The sequence below is a fragment of the Caloenas nicobarica genome, chromosome 4 (assembly GCF_036013445.1).
Source record: "Caloenas nicobarica isolate bCalNic1 chromosome 4, bCalNic1.hap1, whole genome shotgun sequence".
Lineage (NCBI taxonomy): Eukaryota > Metazoa > Chordata > Aves > Columbiformes > Columbidae > Caloenas > Caloenas nicobarica.
The window spans coordinates 19599906-19626110 of record NC_088248.1 but is presented as its reverse complement, the minus strand read 5'-3'; the positions used below and the strand labels follow the sequence as shown (position 1 = coordinate 19626110).

Sequence of the window (26205 nt, the reverse complement as noted above, 5' to 3'; positions counted from 1 at the left end):
ATGTAGAATTTGTCCAGAAGTGCTAATGCAAATTGCTCAACAAAAATGTGCCCTCTGTGTCAAGTCTTTTCACTTGTTCTGACACACTGATGTCTTCCCAGATTTCTCTGATCGGCAGATCCCTCTCTCAGTTGACAGTTACCAGAGCTCATAAAGCAGTGGAAATATTTCTTGTTGCCATTAGCTGTGTTTCTGCAAAGAGGGCTACAAGCTACTGCTGGGACTGGTTACTTGCTATGCAACATAATTTTGACTTTTATTTATAGGGTGTTGGACTTCACATTTCTAGAATTAAATGCTAAAAGCCCAGTAAATGTCTCAGATTTTACCTGCACGGAAGTTCAAAGACCTGGTGTCTGCCACGGCAGTAATTTGGTCACTTTGCATGTGTTCAGCATCCTCTGTTATTGTATATGGTGATAACCTTTGTGCCTTACCATGTGAGGCTGAGTTACAATTGCCGTGGGAACCGTAACTTAGCATTTCCTGACTTTTTCAGCATACGATATCTCATTGTAATACTGCGTCCTTTAAAAGAAAAAGAAGTGAAGCAAGGACACATTGAAATGTTGCTGTTCTCACATCTACAGAATATGAAATAGCATATTTAGCTGTACACAGATTTAAGTCGTATTTGTAACTGCTTGCACTACAGTGGGTGGCACCTCGGAGTTGTAGTCCCAGTGTCAGAGTCCCATTGTGCTCGGCTCCCTGCAGATGCAGGATGTAAATATATTTCCTTCCCCCCAAATACTTCCAACCTAAGTGTAAGATAAGAGATAACACAGGGAGGCAAACACACCAGAGAGTACAAGGAAACAGAAGAGACTGCTGGACATCATGGAGACAGGAATTTTTACAAACTTCTACAAATGTAGCTATACTAGGGGCAGAGTTCACGGTGAGATTTGTATGATTTTGAGAACCTCTTCCCAAAAATGAAGTCCAGCAGGGAGGAAAGCGTGAAGGTACTTCTAGCTAAAATGTACCATGTAGAAAAAAGTGGGTCATGATAGGGTGATGGAAAAGTCTCAGCAGTGAATGAAAGATGGCGTGTGAGGTGGTATATGCTGCAGCTGGATTTGAGAGCAAGGGAGGGAGCTGAAATCCAAAAGTAGGGGAAGCCAAGAGGGGCTGCAAAGGGAGAGACTGGCACAATCCAGATGACAAGCAAAGAAGAGGACCTGGGCAGCAGCACGCCTGCTGTCTGCAAGCAGCGTTAAGGCTGCAGCCTGGCTGTGGGACTCTGCAGGGAGGTTTGAGGCAAGGATGACAACCAGGTTATGGGCTGAGTGACGGGCAAGTGGTGGTGTTGTCCATGGGGACTGAAGAAACAGGAAGGAGAGGACACCTAGGGAGTAGGTCTTCGAGCTTGATCTGACAGATGTCCGCAAGATGATCTCAGAGATGGCATGAATTTAGTTGGAACAGACAGGAACTGGCCTGGGACAGAGAGGTAAGCCTGCAAGCTGCTGCTATAGAGAAGGTCCTTGAGCGTGTTATGGAGGGTGAGCTTGCTCAGAAACACGAGGGAGAGGGAAAGGAGGTGAGGGATGAGGGCGCAGACCCACAGAACAGCAGCCGGTGGGAGGGTGGGTCGTGACCGACTAGTCCAAGAAACACTGAGGAAGCAAGTGAAGGTGTTGGAGTCAAGTAGAAGCATTGGGAAAGGAGGAGCAGACTTTTCTAGCAGAGTATGGTCAGCGGTGCCAGAAGGAGCTGACAGGCTACGGCAGCGAGCCTGGTGCAATAGGGCAGAGCTGCAGCCAGAGCAAGGACATCAGAGATGCTGTGATACCGGTTTCTGTGACAGACGAGGAGTGAAAGCCTGTTTGGAAAATAATTTTATGTTTGAGGTGGAGGCTAAATTCAGCCTAAATCATTTAAATCATAGGCAGCACGCTCGATAAGCTTAGAGATGACAGTGAGAAGAGAGTGAGAGCTGGAGAGTCATTTGGAGTCAAGGGCTGCTTGGATTTTTTTTTTTTTTTTTTAAAGCATGAAGTTAAACCATGCTTATGCTGCAAAGGGAGAGCAAGATAAAAAGAAGACAGAGGCAGATGGAGGCAAGGGGATGAGAAGGCAGGACACAGCGAAGTTGCCAGGACAAGCAGAAGGGCTGGGGACGAGTGATGAGGCCACCACCTCTGTGGCCAGGAGGGGAGAGCCGACCAGAGACAAAGGGGAGAGGGACATCACGGCTTGCTTTGTTCATGGGAGACATCAACAGTCCTGTGCAGAGACCTGTCTCTTCAGCGAAGGCAGGCCTTGAGGAGGGAGTCAAAGGCTGCAAAAAGACAGCTGGGATTGCAGCTGTGAGGGCTAGTTAAGCTGGTGAACATGAGTATGCACTAAGAAGGCGGCAGAATAGAAGGAGGCAAAAAAGCATTCATGGTGTGGAGGAAGTAAAAAGTGACAAAAAAATAAAGTTTAAAGCTTAAGAGATAAGTAATTGTCTCAGAAGGGATATAAAGGATAACCAGAAAGCCTCAGAACGGCTTGATCACCAAAGGATGAGACCTGGAAGTCTAGGGATAAAGTCTTATTGCCAAAAGCCGAGCTGAGTTAGGCCTTGCAAAAGAAATTAAATCAATAGTGGAGTTTTCCTTAGCCACACAAATAAAGGACACCTCAGAGAGAAGGGAAGAACCATGCAGTGAAAAGCATCTCAAGGTTAAAGACAGCCTAGGCATAGCCCAAATCAGAACACCTTGTCTTAGTTTTCACTAGGGCTAGTGAGATTGAATGTCAAAATGAAGGCCAGCTGGCTAGTGGAAACACAAAAACTATGTCCAAGGTAGAAGAAAAATCAAAAGAGTTCCAAGTACTGGAACTAGGTGATCTGGGTAGCCTGGATTCAAGGATGTCAGAAGAACTAGCTCATGAAATCATAGACCTGGTGTGCCACCCCAGCCACTTCAGCTTATCAGTTATTTGAAACCACAATGTGGCTTTGCTGGGCAGCTGCAGCAGAAGACCACTTCCCTTGGTCTTGCTGGCTACCATTTGATTCTCGATTTCAGACTGAAATACCACCTGCAGAGAGGCTGCACGGACAAGTGCCTTCAACTAAAGACAAGGGAATTATTCCAATTCTTTGAAGTCAGTGTCAGACAGGGGAAGATCATGGAATTTATGCATGAATTTGTACAGATGACCATTCATCATAAGCACCAATGTGTCTGCTTTGGTGCTTTTATCAGTCACACTCATCATCCGCCAGAGCCCACCGGAAAACTGAGGTACTGCATGTTCCCTCTGTGTTTCTTATGGGTGCTTCCCATAGCTATTTGGTGAGGCAAGGGGGGGAGAAAAAAGTCCTCACTTCACCCAAGTCCTTCTGGTGTGTGATCTTCCTCCCATGAGGGCATGATGTGAATGAGCTGGAAAAGAGTAGTATTCAGAACAGTCGTGCTCTGCAGATCGTTCACTCGCAAACCAAGTTGTGCCAGGAAATACTGATAAAGATAACGAAACTTTGCTGTGAGCACCAGGGATGTGGCACATGCGCTCCTTGACCCCTTGCTGCATTTCTGCTGGGCCAGCAGCCAGCAACAGTGTCAGGGACAATGCAGGGGGGAGGTCCCTGGAGGCATGCAGAAAGATTTGTGAGAACCCCAAACTTTTCCGCTATTTTTTTCTCATGGAATATTTTTGCCTTGACAGAAGCAATGACATGGGGCAATTGAAGCCTCTTCCCAGTTTTTGAGGTAAGATGCCTTCTGCATATAGGAAGGAGAGCATATGGCCCACTGTGTTTATTTCTCAGCCAGGATTCTTTCAGGCTTGGCAAATTACATGCTGCTTGCTGAGGAGCAACCCAAGTGCCAAGTCTGAATTTCTGAAAATGAAAGGGATTTCATTTATCATAGCACGGAGAAAAGGATCTGAAAAATGCCTTTAAGTGTGAAAAATACCTTTTGTTTATGCTCAAACAAAACAACCAAGGGGAAATTTAACAAAGTTTCACCTAGAGTAAAAACAAAAAACTCTCTGCAATTGTCCACAGGAGATTTCAGGCAGCTTCTGCCAGGCGTGAGCTAGAGCCAGGCTCTGTGAAATACCTCAACAACCAGCAAACTCCATGGGGTACAAGGTGATAATGTGGTACAGGCTCCAGCTATTAGAAGGAAAGGGGCTGCTGGTAATGGGTTAGTGCTTGCTGCTACAGAACTCCATTAGAGCATCTTTTCCTCGTACTTTTGCTTTTTCCAGGCCCGCATTTTTCCCTGTGTGTGCTAGAAGCTTTTCTTTCTCTTATAGCATTTATTTTTATTGTGTCGTTTTCCCTCTGTTCCCCTTTTTCATTGGCCCGGCGTGACTGTTTGTTTAAACCACTTGCCTGCTTTCATCTTCCATTTTTCTTCTCTCCCCTTTCCTGGGGGCTCGCTAGCCGTGACTCTCCTTTACACGAGCTTTCGCCCCTCCTGCTCCAAGATGGACTGGAAGGGGGCATTGATTAAAGCAAATACCTTTAGCAGGAGAATTTCTAGCAGGCTTCAGGGTCCAGCAGCCTCCCTGAGCTCAGTTCTTGCTCTGCTTTGTTCCCGGACCAGTTTCCAAAGCCCAGGAGGAATTTGACAAGGCAGGGCCAAGCTGGCACCGAGAGGGAAATTGCAGCTCCTCTGGAGTGCCCTGATTTGTCCCTTTGAAAGGCCTCAGCTATGCCTGTGGCGGAAGGCAGTGGGGACAGGGTGTGGAAAAGCCACAGTGCGGGCTAGTTTTTCAGTTCTCTCCTCCTGCTGCTTGCACCCCAAAGGTGGCTGCTTGCTTTCAGAGTGGTGGGGCGCGCTGTGAAATGTCATGATGGCACAGCTCCACGCAGCAGTCTTTGAGGGAAGTAGTTACAGCCTTTGTAATATGCATAAAATATAAGGTTGGGCACTCCGGTGTTTCTTCAAATCCTTACCCTTCTTCCCCTCCCTGCCGCCAGCCCTGCTCAGGGGCCAGAGCTCAGGAATCAGTGCTGCGGGTTGGAGAGCAGGGCTGCAGAGATGGTGCCAAGAGGCCAGTTTGCGGCACATCAGCAGCCCCCTCTGACCTCTTGACCAAGATAGAAATGCCAGGTGGCTGTTCTTCAGGGAAAGGAGGGCTGCTCCGTACTCCTGCGGAGCGGGAGCTGTACGTGGGAGTAACCTCTGAGTAAGTGATGCGCTGTAAAACCACACCCGGGCTTGCCTCACAGGAACTTGTCTGTGCAGCCGTTCCCTCTGCAGGTCAAATTAATGGCTTGATTAACCCCATTAGTTCACTCCTGCAAGAAAAATTATGTAAAATACCATTTCACGGAGCATGAGCGCGGGTGCAAACAACTCCAGAGCAGGTGAGACTGTAGAGCAGGCGGATCCATTCCCGTGGCAGGGGCTGGGTGGGAGTGTCAGAAGCTGCCTGGCCGCCTCACAGACGTGCCAGAGTTGCAAGGGCTCGGTGCCTGCTCAGGTCTTGGCTCCTCCTGGCAAGCTGGTGGCTCAGTTACTAGCCCCTGCCGTACATGGTGTGTATGGGGCATATCCGTGGCGACTCGCCCAGGACCACCACGAGGTTCACGTCCCACAGGTGACCGAGCAGGTACTGGTTGATAACCACAGCCCTGCCAGAGGCTCTGCTTGAGCCGGGACTTGTAACTCATTAAAGCAAAGAAGAAGAGCTTGACTTAATTTTACACTCCACAAATATTTTTATATTCGTATATTTATTTCTCCCTTTTTTTTTTTTAAGAGATGTATGTAAAGAGGCTATTTTGTGTTTAATTTGGGCCAATCCTTTTTTTTCTCCTAAAAATAATAGGACCAACAAAAATTGCAATTACAGGGAAACTAGTTATTTGAGATAAATGAGCACTTCTTCCTCAGCGCACAAACCCAACCATTATATCGTTACGCACCATACCTTGGAACTTGCTGGTGAAACTGAGGATTAACAAAACTGAAAAGCAGGAGTGATTTCCCCTGCAAAGGTTCCTTTCTTGGGGGAGGGGAGAAAACGCCAGAGTGGTTATTTGTAAAAGAGGAAATGAGCCTGTTCTAATTATGCTGGTGGAAGTTCAGCAGCCTTCTGTGGAAATGCTGCATTTCTGAATCCCACCAGCACCGCCCAGGATTCGGGGAGTCAGCCCCCTGTGCTGGGGCAGAAGTGGGTGCTAAAAACAACAGCACGGGGAGGCAGGGCTTCTGGTGCCAACCAGAAAAATGACGGGCCCTTCGGCCTTGCGGTCTTTGAGATGAACTTCTGATGGTCTTTAGCTCTTAAATGGCATTAGAAAAGCAGTTCCTCATTTTAGAACCCTTTGTTATATACTTGAGCACCAGAAATGAAGAAATTAGTCCCTCCAATGAACGAACAAAAATACACAGAAATAATAGTCCGACAGATCCTGTTTGTTCTGTGGAAAGAATAAACCATATTGAAAACATGGGGAGGAGAGATGGAGGCGAAGGGAGGTGAAAGGAAAACAAATTGGCTGCGTGCAGCAGTCTGGTATCAAACGTCAGAGGGATGGTGTTCACTCAGATACTGTATGGAAGACCATGGCAACCAGGGCCAGGAGAGAGGAGAGGTTTGTAACCCCTCCCAGAGGGTGGATGGCAGAGGAAACAGGTGAAGCGATCGGCTCTGCAGAGCCGGCTGCCAGGGTCCCAGCTGCAAACCAGCACAGTCTGTCCTCTCGTCCTGTGTGCTGGCTCTTTCAGGGCACACAGAAAAAAAAACACACACAAAAACCCCACCAAACCAAAAAACAAACAAAAAAACCCAACAAAAAACAGAAGTCTGAAATTAGTGGATTTGTAATTCCCTTTGTCTGTCAGATGGTACTGTTCTGCAAAAGGTGGCTTTGCTTTGGGCAGCCTGAGAGAGAGGGATTAAGATCCCTGCCAGACACGATAAATAACAACATTACAAGGAATTTAATAGAAATATTTCTGAGGGAATATAGGAACGTGCTTTCAGGCTGCTCTGAAAACACTGAGTAGAGATGATGTTTTACTGTGACGCAGTATATGAAAATAGAGCCATACTTTTGATCCCAGTATTAGCTTGGAGAGTCCCTTTTTTAACATATGTATACACAGCCAGGCAGCAGCTAGGAGCCCCAGGATGAAGGAGCAGGGGCAGTGGTCTTGGCAGCGCGTGGTGCAGGAGCAGGGAGCAGCAGCAGCTCAGAGCTGGGCAGAGGTGAGGGCAGACAGTGCCGTTCCATCTCACACATCGCAGGCCATCCGATCACACCACTAAGTTGGGTTTATCCAGAAAGGCTATCATCCTTGAAGACATCAAAACGTGGAGATCTGCCATTTCTGTTGGGCAATGAAACCGTGGTATAAAAATTAGATTCTGTTTTCTGATATGAATCTGTCTTCAGCTTCTAGCCCTTGTATCTGGTTTTGCCTTCTTCACTGGATAAAATAACTGCTTACAGAATTTCTTCCCTCATGAAGGTATTTTTATATGTCATGGTCAAAGCATCTCTCAGTTTTCTTTGTGGTAAGCTAAATGGATTGAGCTCTTTAAGTCGCTTGCCGGCAGACACTTTCTGCCTCAAACCATTTTTGTATCTTCTTTTTCTGGTCTGACTCTAAAATATATACATCTGCTTGTATGCGTTTTTCTAGTATCATTCTTCTAATGCAGTGCGCAGTACAAGCCACCTCCTGGCTTCTGTTTGCTCTTCCACTCTTTGTATATTCAAGGATTGCATTAGTTCACATACCACAGAAAGGCACAGCGAGCTCATGCCTGATTGTCCATTTTGCACATTAAGATTCTACTTTCAAGCCTCTGCTTCCCTCAGCTTTTTGGGAAATGCTTTGTTCCCAGACGTGGAATACCTGACCCCCATGGATTCCTGCCAGCAGTTGTATGGAACAGCACCCTTTTCCCCAGCGTCCTGCTCTGCCTCCCTGCCTTTCAGCCGGAGTAGAGCCGGCTCGCCATGTCCGAGGGCTCCGGCTGTCAGACAGCGCACGGAGGGACGATGAGCAGGCTTGGCTGGTCCCTGCCTGCACTTAGCCCGCACCCCGCTGCCCGGCTCTTGGGGCATCCACTGGTGGTCATTCTGCTTGTTCTGAAAGAAAACTGTATGATTGCTTTTAGCTGTAGTTGGGAGATTGAATGACATAGAGAAGGAATAAATCACTGTGTGATAAGGAAGAAGCATATAAGATTTGAGACAAAGAGGAAAATACCTCTTCCCCTCCCCTTTCTTCTCTTTTTAAAGTGACTTATGTTTAATGTGTATAACTATACATGTATGTGGACAAATCACCCCTGAACTCCTGCGGAGGTTCTCCTCACTCCAGTAGATCCCTGGAAATACACTGGGTTGGCACAGGAGTTATGCTCCTGTTGCTTAACTAAGGATCAGATTATCAACAGAGGGCAACTAAGCAGCCAGGTCCCTGTAATAGTCCATCTTACTGGGTGCTCTGCAGCTATACAAACCAGTCCAGAGACATTATGCTGACCATTTGGAAACTATCATTCTTTTTTGGCTCTGAGAACAGCAGCTCGGCTCTTTCAATACCTAGTTTTGCTCCCAGGGCCGAGCACTTCATTCTAACCCTGGGCTGCTGTAAAAGTGGGTGCCCGAGGCTGCATCCCAGCAATGTCCCTGGGAGACTTAGCTAGGGCCAATGTGTACATTTGAACTCACTCTGTGGCACGGCTGGGTCAGGAGAAGAGGCTTTGGAACCATCCCGCCAGCTTCTCGGCTTCCCCTGCCCCTCGGTGAGGACCTCGCAGCAAAGCTGCTGCTTCACTGTTCCCGACTCGAGCACGTGCAATTCTGCACAAGCCACTGTTATCAGGAGATAGCTGTTTGCAGCCTGAGGGTAGTACCGAGTGGCAGTGGGTGTTGTTGAAAATAGCCAGAGTGAAAATGAGAAGTCACGCTATACCGTCTCCCCAGATATAACAGACTGATGAGAGACAGGCTGAGAATACAGGATGTATTTCCCATTCTTGTCTCTCTTTTCAGGGATACCGTGTCTACAGCCAGACAGGGCACCGCTCTGTGCATGTGCCCACCCGAGCGCAGAGCCCTGGGGGAAGGAGCTGGGTTGTCCCCTTGCTGCTGCGGATCCCCAGGGATCCCTCCGAGCGGCGGCAGCCTGAGTCACAGGGTGAGTCAGGCTGTGGGCATGGGCCGCTGGGTACCCCCGCGGTCAGCTGCCATGGTGATGTGCAACTTGTTCGCCAGGGCGATGATGAGCATGTCTGGAGAGTGAAGAGGCAGCTGTGCCAGTTGGTGGAGAAAGGGGAAAAGCACAGAGGCAGGGCAGAGGGTGTAGGAAGGAGAAAAGGCAAGGAATGAGGAGGAGGAGCAGGAAGGCTAAGGGTGCAGCAGGAGGATGAGGAGCTTGCAGGCAGCACAGGAGAAAAGAGCGTTGTCGGTGAAGCTTGGACTAGTTTGCGTTTGGAGCTATATAACTGTAAGTGCTGCACGTAGCCTGAGTTTCTTGCCTAGGTGCTCAGGTCCTGCAGCTGGGCCTGGAGCAGGCATGGCTTGTAAGATGCAGTGACGTAGAGCTCAGCCTCGCCTCTTTCATCACCAGTTCCCAGACACACGCATGCATCCCCCAGCCCACTTCCAGGTTTCTCCCCTGTGCCGGACCTCCGGAGGGAACAGCGGAGGGAGGGTGGGTGTGCACACCTGTGGCTGGGTAGCTGGGGCGACCCAGAAGCCCACGTGGGCCCACGCTGCTGCTAGGACTGGGCACGGCCTTAGAACTCCCCTTTGGAGGTTAACAGCAGCAGTGCTGAGCTGCAGAGGTGCTGGGGAGCATTTTCCTGCCTGCAGAGACTTTATGCCTGGGCTGTGCTCCTGTTCTCAGGACATACAACCCAGGGCTGCTCTCAGTGATGTCAGTAGGGCCTTTCATCATTGGTTGGGAAGAGCCTTGGCCAAAAAAAATGGAAAGAAGAAATATTCTGGGTGGGAGGGTGGTGTTCTGTCTTGATGAAGAAGGCTTGGCTTTAAACCTGTTATTAAAACTGGAAACAGGAAGTTTTCACTATGAGTAGGTAAGCTCTTATGCCTTGAAATGACTAACGACACAAGACTGGAAGTTAACACCTTTGTGCTAATCTTTGTATTTCCTCCAGCTGCTGCACAGTGCTTGGGGCTCATGTCAGCTAGCAGGGCTCCTTTCAAAGCTTTCTTTTTTTAAAAAACTCTGGAATTAACTTGAAACGTAATATGATACAGAATGGAGTGCCTTCTGCAGCATTACCATGGGGCGAGAATGTCCCTCTGCCGTATTTGTGCATGCGTAAGAGCCAGGACAGTAGTTCTGTAATAAGACTTATTTTAAGGCGATTCGGCGAGGACTTGGGCTGCAGCCCCAAAGGCAGCTGTGCACTGAGGCTGAGTGGAGGAAGCTCCGGGTGATGTCACTTCACAGCATGCCCTCTGGCTCCTGTTCCGTCCCCCCACCCCTTTTCCCTTGTAGTGGCTGCAGCAAAGGCTCCATTATTTGGCACTGTGGCATTGCTTTTGTCTATAAATGGAAGCAGTTGGCGCATCTCCCAGTATAACACAACATAGTCCTGTGCATCAGTTATGCAATCTGTAGCCTGATGACTTCATCAGAAGTCGGGGGAGGGCCAGGGGGTGGTAGGAAAAAGCCTTTACCATCAGCTTTGCTGGAGACAGCTGATGCGTGTGTGTCCCCCCCAAGCAGAGAAAGCAGGGGCTCACCCACAGGGATGGGTGAAAGAGCTCAATGCATGATCGGCTGAGGGCTGTTTAGCGAGTGCATTTCCCTGTCCCTGACTCCGGGGAGCCACAGCAGCTGCCACCTTCCCCAGGCTGGAGACGCAGCCCTCGCCCTCACCGTGCTGCAGGGACCACACTTGACCAGGCTGTGAAATGCAGCATAAGATGGGATCCGGGGAGAAGTAGAAAGAGTATGGTGGGGGGGGAATGTTCACACCAGGGCAGATGTTAAGAAGAGAAAGAAACTAAACATCCAAGCGCTGCCTTTCAGCAGGAAAGGAATATCTGTGTGAAGTAGAGATGTGGACAAATTGTTATTATCTTGTGATTTCCTCAGAAAGGTCCTTGAAAAACCTGACCTTCATGCAAGGCTGATCCTAATTTCGCAAGCTACACTCAAGCATTGATTTTAACTCTTTCCTCAACTGGCTTGGGAGGGCATCCTAAGGTTACTTTTCTATATGTTCCCAATCACACAGTTGTTGATGTAACTCAAACCGTCCATGCAGCAGATGAATCTAAACCTCACTCTGGAATGTTTTGCACAAAGGTTCCTGAAGTGATATAGGACCTTTCCATCAAGTTAGTGTTTTTGAATGAGTACGCATCTCTATAAAACAATTAAAGAGGTTCTAACAAGCAAATGTTAAAGCTGGTCCTGCCAAGCAAGCAGCACTCTGAGTGCTTACTCTGCCTTACTTGGCCCAGGAGAGGTGAAGAGCTCTGGTATCACCACAAGCTGGTATGTGCTAGTGGCTTTCCAAATACTTGTGAAAGGGGGTCCTGCCTTGTGGAGCGACTCTTGCACAGGTTTGGTTTGGGTTGTTTCTTCGTCTTACTGGAAGCCAGCCTTAGCTAACCTCAATGTTATTCATCTCTCCCTCACCGCCAAGCAGTTGCGGTGCAGAGAGATGGGTGCTGGTGAAGTGCTTGGTGCAGGACGGGTGACAACAGGGTTCCTGACGGGGTGGGGGTAAGTGTTTATAAATATATAAAGGGTGAGTGTCACGAGGATGGAGCCAGGCTCTTCTCGGTGACAACCAATGATAGGACAAAGGGCAATGGGTATAAGATGGAACACAAGAGGTTCCACTTAAATATGAGAAGGAACTTCTTCTCAGTGAGGGTAACAGAGCACTGGAACAGGCTGCCCAGGGAGGTTGTGGAGTCTCCTTCTCTGGAGACATTCAAAACCCACCTGGACACTTCCTGTGTAACCTCATCTGGGTGTTCCTGCTCTGGCCGGGGGATTGGGCTGGATGAGCTTTTGAGGTCCCTTCCAACCCCTGACATCCTGTGATTCTGTGAAGCGGTGCCCAGGCGAGTCAGAGCACATGGAGCCAGCCCCATGGCGAGGGGTGCTGGCTCCGGGGCCCCCATGCTGGCTGAGCACAGGCTGTGAGCATCACCCACTGCTGCTCTGTTGCAGGGGTAACACATGCGGGGGACTGTGAGGCGCTCAGTACTGTCACGCAGAAAGCAGACGGGACAGGACAGAAAATCTTTTACACCCAGGAGAATGCAGAACAAGCACTGAGGAAACAACGCTACACCTGCCGCTTTGTAATCAACCCCCCAAATCGTTGTCTTTTTACATACGGCCCTAGCTGGCCATCTTCTTTTCAGGAAAGCTCCCTCCTTAAAAGCCGAAGGGAGGCACCGGGTCGTTGCAAACTTCATTTTTCCCCGGTAGCGGGGAGCCTCATGTCACAGCCTTGCTGACCCCGCCGGGAGGAGCAGCGGGACCCCGCCGTGTCGGGCTTGCGGGAGGGGGCAGTTTTTAACCCGCAAGCTCCGGGCACCGCTGCAGCCCCCGTGGGGGCGGGTGGCTGCGCTCCCCCCGGGCGGAGGCCGGTCCCGCTCCGCCGGGCCGCGGGCGGGCAGCGACACCTGCCGGCGGCGCTGGCGGGCGTGGCGGCGGCCCGGGAGCCGGGGTGCGACACGGGACCCCCGCTAGCGAACCGCGGCCCTCCGCGGGGAGAGCGGCGGCAGGGCTCCGCGGCTGGCGCCCCGTGGAGAGAGGTTTGCCCCCTGGCCTTCTGCCGCTTCGTTCTCTCAGCGCTAAAAGGCAGCAAATTGGATTAGAAACATAAACAGAAAGCAGGGACGTTTTGGGAGAAGGTGTTTGCGGCGTTGCGTGAGCTGCGTCCTTTCAGCTGCGTGGTTTTGGTCCATAGCTGCAGGATGGAAATCGTAAATAAAGACATTATGTGGTTAAATGATGAAATTCAGGTGCAATATAGGGGGGATTAACGCTGCTAGCTGCTGCTGTTTATTGTGTGCACCTAAAATCTTGTCTCCCGCATCTAGAGGACTGTGTGAAACTGCTGTTATGGAGAAAGGGAAGTGGAGAGGGAGAGAAAATACCTTTCTTGTTTCCATGATGAGGGAGGAAAAGTTTGGAAAAACACGACTCTGAAGTTACGTATCCTGAATGAAAATAAACCTAGTACATAACTGCGTTATTTTATTACTAACAAATTGTAAAGTGCTCTTTCTTTATCTGAGGAGGCTTTGAACTCCAGGAGAGAAAAGGAACCAGCCACCTGCTCCCTGTGGGAAACAGGACATGGTCTGGTCACAAGCCACGAGCAGCTTTCCAAGGACTTTTTTTCTTTCTTCAAGCTCCAGTCCTCACCCACAGACTCAACACTTCTTGTTAATGAGCGGTCATTTCCTTTGCCCACAGAGCACCCTGAGTAACAAGGCCTCCTCTCTCTCTTTGCACAGGAGCAGCATCAAGTGGGAATGTCTCGGACCACAGGACCTATGCAGCCTTCTGTCCCATCGGGCTCCAGCAGCGTGGTCACCGGCACAAGCTCTGGGGGTCCCTTCCTGGGAAACCAACCGCAAGCGGCCATTATGAAGCAGATGCTGATTGAGCAGAGAGCCCAGCTCCATGTGATAGAGCAGCAGAAACAACAGTTTCTAAGAGAGCAAAGGCAGCAGCAGCAGCAGCAGATCCTAGCAGAGCAGGTACAGTATCCGTCCGTCTCGGGCCCTGCAGTGCCTGCTGGTATGAGAGCAGGAGCGCCAGAGACAGCGCAACAGAATCACAGAATCACAGAATCACAGAATGCTAGGGTTTGGGAGGGACCGCAAAGGATCATCCAGTTCAATTCCCCCACCGGAGCAGGGACACTCAAATGAGGTTACACAGGAAGGTGTCCAGGTGGGTTTGAATGTCTCCAGAGAAGGAGACTCCACAACCGCCCTGGGCAGCCTGTTCCAGTGTCTGTCACCCTCACTGAGAAGAAGTTTCTTCTCATATTTAAGTGGAACTTCCTGTGTTCCAGTTTATACCCATTGCCCCTTGTCTTATCATTGGTTGTCACCAAGAAGAGCCTGGCTCCATCCTCATGACACTCGCCCTTTACATATTTATAAACATTAATGAGGTCACCCCTCAATCTCCTCTTCTCCAAGCTAAAGAGACCCAGCTCCCTCAGCCTTTCCTCATATGGGAGATGCTCCACTCCCTTCATCATCTTCATTGTCCAGCACTGGACTCTCTCCAGCAGTTGCCTGTCCTTCTGGAACTGAGGGGCCCAGAACTGGACACAATATTCCAGATGAGGTCTCACCAGGGCAGAGTAGAGGGGCAGGAGAACCTCTCTCGACCTACTAACCACCCCCCTTCTAATACACCCCAGGATGCCATTGGCCTTCCTGGCCACAAGGGCCCAGTGCTGGCTCATGGTCATCCTGCTGTCCACCAGGACCCCCAGGTCCCTTTCCCCTACACTGCTCTCTAACAGGTCATTCCTCAACCTGTACTGGGACCTGGGGTTGTTCCTGCCCAGATGTAAGACTCTACACTTGCCCTTAACAACAACAGCCCTTAGCAACACCAGCCCTTCTTTTTATATTTGGTAATTCTCTCTGTGTGGCTTATATTGTGGTATTTCAGCAATGGTTATCAAAGAAGCATCTACCTCAGTCTTAGCTTGGCAAATATTGCTCATGTTCCCATCAGTGGGCCTAACAGCTGTGTGGGATTTTAGACACTGGAAAAATTAGCTCTTAACCTGCTATCTCATGGTGAGTTTACTCTAGCAGAAGCAGACTCTTCTACAGTGACAGTTGCTGGTGCTCTCCCCTACCTCTGACTATGGTCTTGCACTGGCAAAAGCTCTGTACAGCTGTGCAGGGATCTAGACAAAGAGTTGACGTAGGTTAAAAGTAACCTAGCAAAAGCCAAAAGTTAGTATTTACCTGGATCAATTCCTTAATCTGGTTTATTACACAACAGCTCGAGCAATTATGTTAGCACATGGGAGAGGCAGCATCAAGGGGGGAACCAGAGGCTGAAGTGGGAGAACAGTAAAACCGCCTCTCACAGTGGCAGTGTGGAACTGCTGCATGGGAGCCTGTCACCTGGCTTTGCAATACAGATGTTAAATTACCTGGTCTGAATGGGAATGTCTTGTGCATGTTTAACTCAGTTGTAGTTTAAAAGCAGCCCAGGAGAAAGTCAGCAGAAAGTCACACTGTTCCATCCCTGTAAGCTCATACCTAAGTTTAAACTTACACTCCCCTAACGTTACCTAGATAATGTTCTGATAGGTCACTAATTGCTTTAAGCTTGGTTTCATCTCTCTTGCTGTGGAACTACAGTTTAAGACCTGGGGTCTGCTTTCATTTGCATTAGAACTTGTGCATGTGGTATAACCACATAAACATTGCTGGCCTTCTTCTCTTCTCATGATCCTCCTGAGAAACAGAAAAATTCATCCTGATGAACAGGAAGGATGTTCCATGAAAAATTCAGGAAAAAGATGCATGATTTGATTCAGAGGTGAACAAGTCCGAAAGAGTGAGGATGCAGTAATGTTCCCCCAGTGTGAATTAGGCCAATTCAGATGCATAAACCCAAAAGCTGGTCACTGACTTGGCTGCTGAAGGCAAGCCTAAAAGTGAAAAACAAGAAGACTGTGGCTGTCAAGTTGGTGGCATAGACGAAAAGTGAAGAAGTCATAGTCCTCAGGCTCCTAGCTTTTGGTTGTTTTATGCCTAACAATGTTCCCTTTATCTTTTTGCTAGTTTGTAACATGTATTTACAAACACAGGGATTAGTACTTGCTTCTTTCCTATCTTTGCCATTTTCTTACATTTGTTATTAGACATATCCTTGGTTTTGGACACAGCATTTTTGCAGCTGCAGATGAAGCACCAAGATATATGTCCTTTTAGTAACTGCTTAGTCGAGTATACCCTAGGCTTTGAAAGCTCTGGTAAACACACTCTCTCTTTTTATAATCAGCCCTTGATTCTCTTTTAGATGTGTGAGTATTCATAGAAAATAACCACAGAGTAGTAGCATGGGCTGATTCAATGGAGGGAGGCATTTTGCATTCGCCTGCTCCCCAAATACCATTCACTGAAGCACAAGAGGAAACGTGCTTTAGTAGCCGTGGAATGGTCCTGGCAGCTGAGTGTTTTGGGTGCAGAGGTGAAGTCTGGTACCAGGAACACGGGACTCTGGACCTTGGCAGGGCTGAGGTGAAAAGGTGAAAAGGTGTGTGCCTACAGTTGTCCTTAGACCTACGTGTGCATTTCATATCCCTCCCTCTCCTTTCAGCCTGAAGACAGTTAAGTTTGCATTGTAGAGGTCGAGATGAAGTGGTTATAAGTAAGGAGAGATGATGTTAGCCTCAGTGCTTATTCCTTTTTTGAACCAAAAGGAGTCTGTGCGCTGAGCAGCTCAAGTGCTCTCAGGAGGGCTCTTCAAATGACTCTGCTTGTCTCTCCGGAACGGCTTGCTAGATAAGAAACACTGCAGTTCTGCTGCAGTGCTTTTGCCACCAGCCCCTCTCTCAGCTCACTAATTAATTAATCATCTTTTTCTCTTCTGCTTTCTTTCCCTCATTCATTTTCAGCAGTTGCAGCAGCAGTCACATTTGCCTCGGCAGCATCTGCAGCAACAGCGGAGCCCATATCCAGTGCAACAGGTCAATCAGTTCCAAGGTAAAAGTCAAATTCTTTTTCCTGTGTTGGAGTCAGTGTATGCCTCTGTAGTGGGCATATGAAAGCTGATGCATTTTGTGAAACCCAGGGTTTAAGCAGTGTGCCAGAATAGGAAGTCAGGCTGTTGCACACTTGCACATACTGCATATTTCACCAAAAGGGAATGCCCAGGTTTGTAATATTTAGTTAAGTTTCTAATTTCCTTTCTGCTCCCCTCAGCAAAAGCTGCATTTTTTATTTGACATTTGTTTTGCCTCTTTGACATCTGTATTCTACGGATTTATCTTGTTTGCCTCCACTCCCATTATGCATTTTTTTTCAGCTAGTGTGTCTCACTGTATCTTGGTTTTACTCCTCTTCATTCCCCACCTTATCTAATTTGATGAGCAGGGAATTTCAGAGATCATCTTTATCTGGAGAAGTGTCTGATGAATGTCAGGTGCGGGAAACAGTGAAATATCTGAGACGTAAATGGAGTTTTTTTAATGATCTCAAAAAAAGCAAGTATTATTTCAATGTCCTTGCAGATAACTGAAGAATGTAGATACAAACATTTTGGCTTAGGAAAAAAAGTTTATTCTGAGCTTTTTAGGTGTAAAGCATCAGCTGAATGTCTTCACTAACTATAAATGTGCTGTAAATTCCTGACAGTGTTGTGTAACTGCAATAGAAAACAAGGGAGGCAAGTGTGTTGCACTTCTCATACCCAGGAAGTGAACAAACAGACAGGTCTTCTGCTGGTGTATATCAGGGTGGATCCTTTTAATCACCTCATTCTTATCTTTGGCAGTGTAATTTCTATATGAAATTGTTTTCCCCAATAATTCATTTGCAAAATGAAAATGTATGTGTGCACAGCCATGCATTACTTGAGATGCACATGTAAATTTTTTCTTGCCTTCATATGTATTATTTAAAAGGAATGTAGAAGAGAATTTAGGCTGATCTGACAGAGCAAGGAATTCTTTTTCATAAATGAGCTAATTTAAATATCAGCATTTCACCATTTTTCCTACTTAGTCACAAGAATGTAATCCAGTGCAGTAGGTTATGTGTGTGTGAGACCAGAAGGTGGCCTAAAATCTTCAAATCTGTTGCATGTCTCTTTTAACTAGTTCTTGTCTGAACTCCTGTCTCTTATGCCAAGCACAGTAGTTCACAAAAATAATATGTGAACCACTTGCTGGTAGTGACTCCTTTGGAGGTTTTCAACTGCTGCTTTTGACTACAAAATAGCCGAAGATGCATTAAGTAAGTTTTTTATATTATCTGTATCTTAAGCACTTGCTGGAGTCATTGCAAAAGGAGACTACTTCTAATCATGGAAGGAAGAGGTCATCTAAATTAAGAAAAATCAAGAGGACCCCAGTGACAATCATTAAGAAAGTGGTTTAATTGGTAGCATAGATAAAGTAAAAGCTGCCATTACATTTGGCCTGTGCAAGTGAGATCCAGGTGGTCTCTCTTCATGCTACAAAACGTTTCATTGATTTGTATGTTGGAGCTAAAAGCATCTTCCAGAACCTTATCCTGCTGCAGCAAAAAGGAGACATAGCCATGCTCTGCATCATATGTGCAAAACTTTTGAAATGACACTTCCTTTATTCACACCCATTTCTCATGGAAACCAAGCCAACACAAATGGCGTGGCTCAGTATTCTTTATTCATTACAGATGTTCAGGTACCTTGTCTACCACTGAGGGACAACAGGTAGGGGCTGATTTAAGGACATTCAGATTTTGTTGCGCAGTTCCTGACTCTTAAAGCAAATTTTTATATTTAAATTTAATCATGTTTGAGCCAGGAGTAATGGCGTCCCCCATACTCTCGCAGCTTCACCTGCAGAGTCTTTCATTTGGTTTGGTATGGTAGCGACTCCAAACCACAGTGAACCCATGGCATAATCAGAGCTCTGGTAATTGTTTTTAGATAAAGATAGTAAATACAGAAGCACATTGACTTCCCAGAAATCAATAGCTTCCCCCACCCCCCACCCCTGAAAGGAAGACACAAGCATGGCTCGGTTGTCTGCCATGGTGTGGAATTTAACAAGATTAGGATTTTCTGGTTTCCCATCACTGGCCTAAGGTAGAGTAAAATGTGCTTATAATAGCGATTCACTAACACACTCTTCCTACTTTAAACATCCACAAAAAACAATTTTTCTTCTTTCCATAGACTTAATCAGTAACAATGATATAGAAAATCCATTCATTTATGCCTCATGAGCTACTAAAAAATTGATTTGCCTTCTGAGCCTGACATTTCCATTTTCAAGGCTTACTTTTGAAAGACAATGGAGATATTTAGAAGAGAACTTCAGATGGTTAACTGAAGTTCAGCTGCTTTGCTGCCATTGAAGAAGGCCAGTGGAAGCTTTCTCATTTGCTTGCTAGAAGCTGAATTAGGCCTTTCTGAAGAAGATAAGTGCTACTGAATCACAGAGTGCATGCAACTTTGAAGTCTTAGGAACTAATATTTTTCTTGGAGAAGGGTACACATTGTCACTGGTCCTGGGGAAAAAAATACACACAAAGACTTGCATTTACTTTTAAAAGAGGACTTTGACTCCTATGTCACTTCTTAAAAATGTAATCCCTGTTCCCAGTAAAGTAACAGAAAGGCAGGGCTGTTTTAGCCCTGCAGCTCCCGTGGCTGTGTGGTACCCGAGTAGGTTATTATCAGGAAGGCAACCATGGCTGTAATCACGCATCATGCATGCAATCGTGTTGCCTCGACTCTTCAAGAATCCAAAGCCATGAGTCCCTTTGGGTACATATCCCAAAATTGTCATAATTGAGAATTACTTAGTGAGTAAATCATCAGCCTTTTAACTTCGCCAGCCTCATTTTAGGCCATAAGGGAAATTAGGCTGCTCACCTGTATCGATGGTATTCTCAGCTGAACAGTGTCCTGCTTTACAAATTGAATACGTAACACAGTCAGAGATTCCTGTTTAGGGTAGCACTAGAGCTGTGTTGACTCTCACCTTCAAGAAGAGGGAACTTGTCAGGTCAGGACAGAGGCTGCAGCCAGAGTGATGTGGGGAACACATAATCTCTGAAACGCAACTAACGTTAGGCTGCAAGTACATCTCCCAAGGAAGGATAACCTTCTAGGTCTCCGCTAATCTTCACGTGAAACAATAATTTATTTGCTCAGAAAGAACAGGAACCTGAAATCGTACCGTGATGCGGGATTCTACTACAGATTCTATCTTATGCAAAGACGTGTTAATTAAGATTTACAGCGTTGTGTTTTTTTCTTAACCTTCCTCCTTCCCTTTTTGGTGTAGGTTCTCCCCAGGATATAGCAGCTGTGAGAAACCAAGCAGCACTTCAGAGCATGAGGACGTCCCGAATGATGGCCCAGAACGCCAGCATGATGGCAATGGGTCCCTCCCAGAACCCGAGCACGCTGCCCACGACCGCAGGCCAGTCAGACATGGGCATGGCTCCTTACAGCAACGCCTCTTCCAGCCAGCCGGGAATGTACAGTATGAGCACAGGGATGAGCCCAATGTTGCAGCACCCAAACCAAAGCGGCATGAACATGGCACATAACGCAGGCCAGGGAGCGAGGCAGCCTGCCTCGGGACAAGCGGTGGGAATGGTCAGCAATTTTGGTCAGAACATGCTGGTAAACTCTGCTCTTCCCCAGCATCAGCAGCAGATGAAAGGACCTGTGGGCCAGGTCTTACCTAGGCCGCAAGCACCACGACTTCAAAACCTCATGGGGACTGTCCCTCAAGGAACGCAAAACTGGCAGCAGCGAGGCTTACAAGGTATACCTGGAAGGACTAGCGGTGAAATGGCGCCCTTCAATAATGGCACAACGTACCCGTTGCAGTCGGGGCAGCCACGACTGTCCAAGCAACACTTCCCACAGGGGCTTAATCAGACAGTTGTGGACACGAGTGGAACAGTAAGAGCCCTGAACCCAGCGATGGGGAGACAGTTGCTGCAACCACTACCCGGGCAACAAGGAGCCAGCCAGGCCAGGCCGATGGTAATGCCCACCATAAACCAAGGGGTCCCCACGATGTCTGGCTTTAGTCAGCCTCCGACGCAGCAAATGCCAGGCGGTAACTTTGCTCAGAGCAGCCAAGGCCAGGCTTACGAGAGGAATCCCACTCAGGACATGTCTTACAACTACAGTAATGAAGGAGCAGGGGGGTCGTTCTCGAGTTTAGCAGAGGGCACAGACCTTGTGGACTCCATCATTAAGAGCGGACCAGGGGATGAGTGGATACAAGAACTTGACGAGTTGTTCGGAAACCCCCAGTGAATGGGCTTGTATAGTCTGGAGCTTTGGTTGTTACCTTTGAAAAAACAAAAGAGAGAGTTGGATGTTCTCCCCATCCTTGGATTTCTGGGTTTTTTGTTTGAATTGGTTTGGGGTTATTGTTTTCTTCTGTTTTCAATCGTGCAAACTGATCTGATTTGTAGCCAGGTGACGATGAAAACATCAGCATCCCAAGACTTCCACCGAGCAATCTCCATTGCATGGCAGCACCTGCTGTGTGGGGGGCGGGACAGCAGGGGAAACTGTAAGAGCCAGCTGATGCCTCTGGTTGGGAGAATTCGGCCTTTCCCCGCTGAAACAAGGCTTCATTGCACAGTGGTGTGGAGTGATCCCGATATCTCCTGCCTCATGTAACTGTGAACACTGCAGCTTTCAGGGGAGCAGATGAAAACAGCTGGGAGCAAAGCCTAAGGACACCCCTGGGTGATTGCACAGGCCCTGGTGGGAAATGGGTTTAACCCTGGGATTAAGCAGGTCTCAGTGAGCCACAGCCAGGCCACAGGGCTGGCTCTGGGCTGCCGCAAGGGAATGTGTAGCACACACGTGACAAACCTGAACAGCCACAGGGAGGTCACCGTTTTCACTGCAGAGGGATAAAAATCCAATAAAAGTGTAGGAGAACATAAATATGGCTGTGCGGTGAGGACAGTTTGATTATGGGACTACTGCTAGAGACGGCTTAGGTGGGAGGGACATCTTAATGAGCTATTTTAGTCCCTTTGGGACTTGCAGTAGCACTTCCCTATCAGAGCAGTTTGGGGTGTATCTGCTGCCCGGGGGTGCAGAACAACAGCTACAAATGGTGTTAAAAAGCTGAGAGGTAGCAAGAGACATCAGCGTAGGTCCTAAGCAGGTCCCTCTATTTCCTTACTCCTCAGTATGTTTCCAGTTCACTGCCTTCCCCGCCTCTCCTTCAGTGTAAAGCAGGGTAAGCTCGCTGGGCTTTGTTTCAGGTGAGCAACAACTGCCACAAAGGGGCAGGCAGGAGAGGAGAAAACAGGCATGAGAAAATGTACGGGAAAAGTTTGGCATGCAGAATGAGTTTCTCCTCTCCTCCTGAAAAGTGCGAGGTTGGCAGATAGTATTACCCTGGGGCGTCTGGGCTCTCTGTGTGACATTATATGCAACCTGATCCCCAGTTTTAAACAGATGTTTGGTCTAATCTCTCTGGTTTGCTGGAACAAAATTCACTGTGGTATCCGAAGAACAAGAAGCAGTGAAGGACTACTGTAAAGATCATTCATGAATGGGTAAAATAATTGATGTACTTACTACAAACATGGGGTCTGCCCAAATAAGCTTTTAGGTAATAGCGACATATCAGTATCTCCACTGTGTGGACCAGTGCAGTGTAATGAAGTTGTGATGCATCTTGCACAATATTGAGATGCCAGCCATTCTGAATGTCTGAAGCAGCGGTTCCCAAGCTGCAGTCTGAGGCCGAGGTAAGGTGTCCTCTGAAACCTACCGCCTTTCTAGTGTTTTCAGCTGAGAGCTGCTTATCAGGGTATATAGTGGTGCATTAAAAAATGTTAACGTGATCCACAGTCCAAAAAGTTTGGGACCCTCTGGCCTAACGCTAGCCTCTGTGAGCCATAAGATGTGCTCTGTAGCGGAAGTATCTCTGGTGTACAAGTACCAGTACCAGCTACCCAACTACAGATTACCTCTTTGTGCGCTGCTTTCCTTGGGCCCGGTGGTGTGAGGTGCTGAGCTGCTGAAACCCACGGGAGCTGAGGGGCTTGGCGCCTTGCATTTTCAAGGCCTGCCTTTCCCTGCGGAGCACAGATATGCACCACATTAAGGAGCAGGAGCAAAATGGGCCTGGAATCATGTCAGTACCCCGCTATGGTTCTCTTTTGTGCAGTAAGCCCTTGTACGACTTACCTAGACCAGGGGAAGTACCTGTTTTAAACGCTCTCATGTAGGCAGGACAAGCTGCATTTTTAACCTGCACTAGCTGCTCAAGGTGAGCTATCAATCCAGCTCGCCCTGACTCCTGAATTTTTTTTTTTTTAAATGCATTAGTTACACGTCTTTTAGCTAACCCCTTTTTAAAATTCGGTGCAAGGACCTATCCCCATTCCTACTGAAGACAATAAGGGTTTGCCTGCCCGCTGCTTCAGCAGGAGCCAGGTTGGGCCCTAATTCAGTGGCAGGGAGCACCAGCCAAAGTTTTCAGTCCATCTCATGGGTAAGTGGTTCTTGGCCGGACCAGCCTGAACAGAAGGGAGAGGCAAACGGTGGGACAAATGGTTCCCCGAAGGGACGAGGGTGTCGTGCGTATGTGTGGCTGAGAGCACCGGTGGGTCAGGCAGCGACGAGCTGGTGCGGCGCGTACCTGTCCTGCCCCGCACCGCAGAGCCGCACGGGGACGGGGGGACAGTGGCGCGGCCACCCCTGCCTCGGGGGCGAGGGACCAGGCATCGCCCGCCAGCGCGGGGCTGGGAACCACCGCGCAGCGGCCAAGTGTGAGCCCGTGTGCGTGAGGTGGATAAATGGTGACGAAGACTGAGTCTCTCTCTTGTCTTTGTAAAGCTTCCTCCAAATACTCCATACTGGGACCAAGTACTAGAGAGGTAGATTTTAATAGTTTTGGGGTTGGGGTTTTTTTGTGTGGGGTTTTTGGGGTTTTTTTTTCTTTCTTTCTTACTATGGTGCTGATGTATATGTAATGTTAAAAAAAAAAAGTTATTTGTAAATATGTTTTTACGATTCTACAGATATCACTGGGTCTACTATCTGTAAAATATATACATATAAAAATATATATATATATACTGTTTGTTTAAAATAGAGTATTTTTATTTCATTCCTTAACTCATCCTTACTGCAGTGGTATTGCACTTCAGATGACATCTGATTACTAATTTGTACTGTATCCCTGACAGCGACTTGCTCCATTTTATTCAGATTTTTCTAGTTTTCTGTTTTTACTTTGTACATTAAGCATTGCTTATTTCCTTTTAAGACCTGTACAGAGCTCTAAAAATGTAGAAAAAGACCTGATGTTAACATACCACTTTTAAAGAAAAACAAAAGCAAACAAAAAAAAAACCCAAATAAAAGATGGTTATCTGAGTCATATACTGGGCTGGTTTATAGGATCACCTCTCACGTTTATAGGATCACCTCTTGGAGCTGGGGCATTACGGGCAGGGCATAGCCAGAACCAGGCCACCCTTCTTGCACAACTGAGTAGCTGCCCCCTGCATCCCGCTGTGATGAGCTGCTGGGTGGGAGGGACTTACTCAGGTGTCTGCCTGCCTTTGGGGTCATTTTGCCTGTTTCTTGGAGCAAGTTGAGTTACCAAACCCACGTGTGTGCTGAGGGAAGGTCTGCACTAAAGCAGTTGCTAAGGGGAGTTGGTCTACAACTGGACCCATTAGAGGTGGCAGCCCCAAACTTGAGCGTTTGCTCCATGTCTGCTGAGCAGGGAGTAGGGAAGTGCCTTCAGGGGAGGAGAAAAGGTGGAGAGCTCGGGATGTACGTAGGAGTCCTGTGGCTAAGATCTGGGATGGCGAGGTGGGGTGGAAGAAGGGAGATGCGGGGTTGGACATAGAAGTTGGAAAGAAAAGTTGAGGAAACTCGGGAAGCATGAAGATAAATGTTTAGAGTAGCTCCTCAGCCTATTACTATCACCTGCTATTACTACAGTGTGAGAATTGTGTTGTCAGAAGCCTTTTGGAAAGTGCGTGTAGACTTGTTGAATTGGTATGACCTGTTCAAGATAAACATGCCATGTAGCCTTGAAGGCTCGACAGCGATTTCTCCATGTTTACAGCCTACTGTTGTGGGGGACCACACATGGGACGTCTGCTTGCACAGCTTGCTGTTCAGGGTGTCATGTGGCTTGGCTCCACGTACCACCTTTAAGGTGAGGTTCCCCTTCTCTCCTTAATGTTAGTCCTTTACCATTTTAAATGTGGATAATAGGGCATAAAGAGGGAGATGGGGCCAGATCAGAGCAGCCTGCCAAAGTTACTCCTCAGCATGTGCTGGATGTGAGCTTGCTGAGAAAAGATGCTCTCAGCAAGAGGCTCCTAGCTACCAACTGGCTTTGAAGCTGCAGCAGGGACCATCGTCATTTCTGATTGTGACTGGCAGATGACCATTTGCATCAATTCACTGTGTATGCTGAATATGCAGCCTGGTACTAACTCATCGATCAGCAGGCAGGAAATTGTGTGGTTCTCACTAAACTAAATACTCCTACTGACAGTGTGCATCTGTTATAGGTGTATTTTGTTTTTAATTATGGAAGAGTCAGGCTTTAACACTTTTCAATCATAGGCATTCTGTCCTGGCTTACTGGGGAAAAAGCAGTGACTCAGAAGACAGCTGGCATCCTCAGCTCTAGGCCTCTTAGTAGCTGGTGCAGCTCCTAAAAGTTTTGGTTTATGTTTATCCACTAGCACTCTGGCTTTGTGCTGCTAGATGATGTTTTGCAGCCTCACACCCGCATTTTTCAGCATGCGAAATTGTCCCTGTGCAAAAGCACTTTATCCCTTTCTGTGGAGTAGATGGGATATGGGAAGCTGTCTATAAAACACACCAGACCACGACAACAGGTAAGCTTGGAATGGAATAATTTCAGACACAAAGACCTAGTTGGACGCAGTGACCCGTTGGCCTTCTCCTTTGTGTATGTCAAGTCTGTTACGTACCTTGGCCCTTCGTCTCTGGTTTGCTTCTGGTGGCAGCACTTCCCACTGCCCATGGCTGTCTCAAGGCATCACGGGCAGCTGGATTTTCTGTCTCTCAGCCCACAGAAGGAAAGTTAGTGGAAGGATTCCCAGTGATTTCTGTGGTGGTTAAATCTGGCCCTGTTGTACTTTCTCCCTGGAGGCAAGTGCCGGAGAGTTGCCCTTTCCGCAGCTGTGTCAGCTCCAGCCTGTTTACCATCATGATCTGTCCTTTTCCCTTCGACAGCCATTAGCAGACCCAAGACTTGCACTGTTGTGCTTGTTTCGGTTTTTGTTCAAATGACATTTCAGCTTTTGCTGCTTGCAGGCGGTAAGCTGTGTCTTTTAATCACAAGCTAACTTCTGCACGTGTCTACCTTTCTTCATATGAAAGGTTATTATGAACCTGAGCCAGCACTCAATTATTTTGTGCTCAGGTTATCAACCTTGATGCACTTTTAGACCATAAGCTTGTTCATTATATAGACCCGACTGAACACCACTGTAAATGTGCAGTATTTTTGGCCAGATCG

At 47.7% G+C, this 26205-nt stretch overlaps 1 protein-coding gene across 2 annotated transcripts in view; it reads left to right on the top strand.

The window, feature by feature from the left end:
- Positions 1-23700, top strand: part of MAML3 (mastermind like transcriptional coactivator 3) — a 244716-nt gene extending 221016 nt beyond the window's left edge. The window contains exons 3-5 of one of the 2 annotated variants that reach the window (XM_065634849.1): positions 13445-13690; positions 16597-16681; positions 19978-23700. In XM_065634849.1, coding sequence (XP_065490921.1) covers positions 13445-13690; positions 16597-16681; positions 19978-20969 — 1323 coding nt within the window. In that variant the 3' untranslated portion in view covers positions 20970-23700. Of the gene's footprint in view, positions 1-13444; positions 13691-16593; positions 16682-19977 lie in introns of both variants that reach the window. The other variant, XM_065634848.1, reaches the window with a different exon arrangement.
- Positions 23701-26205: the final 2505 nt, after the last annotated feature.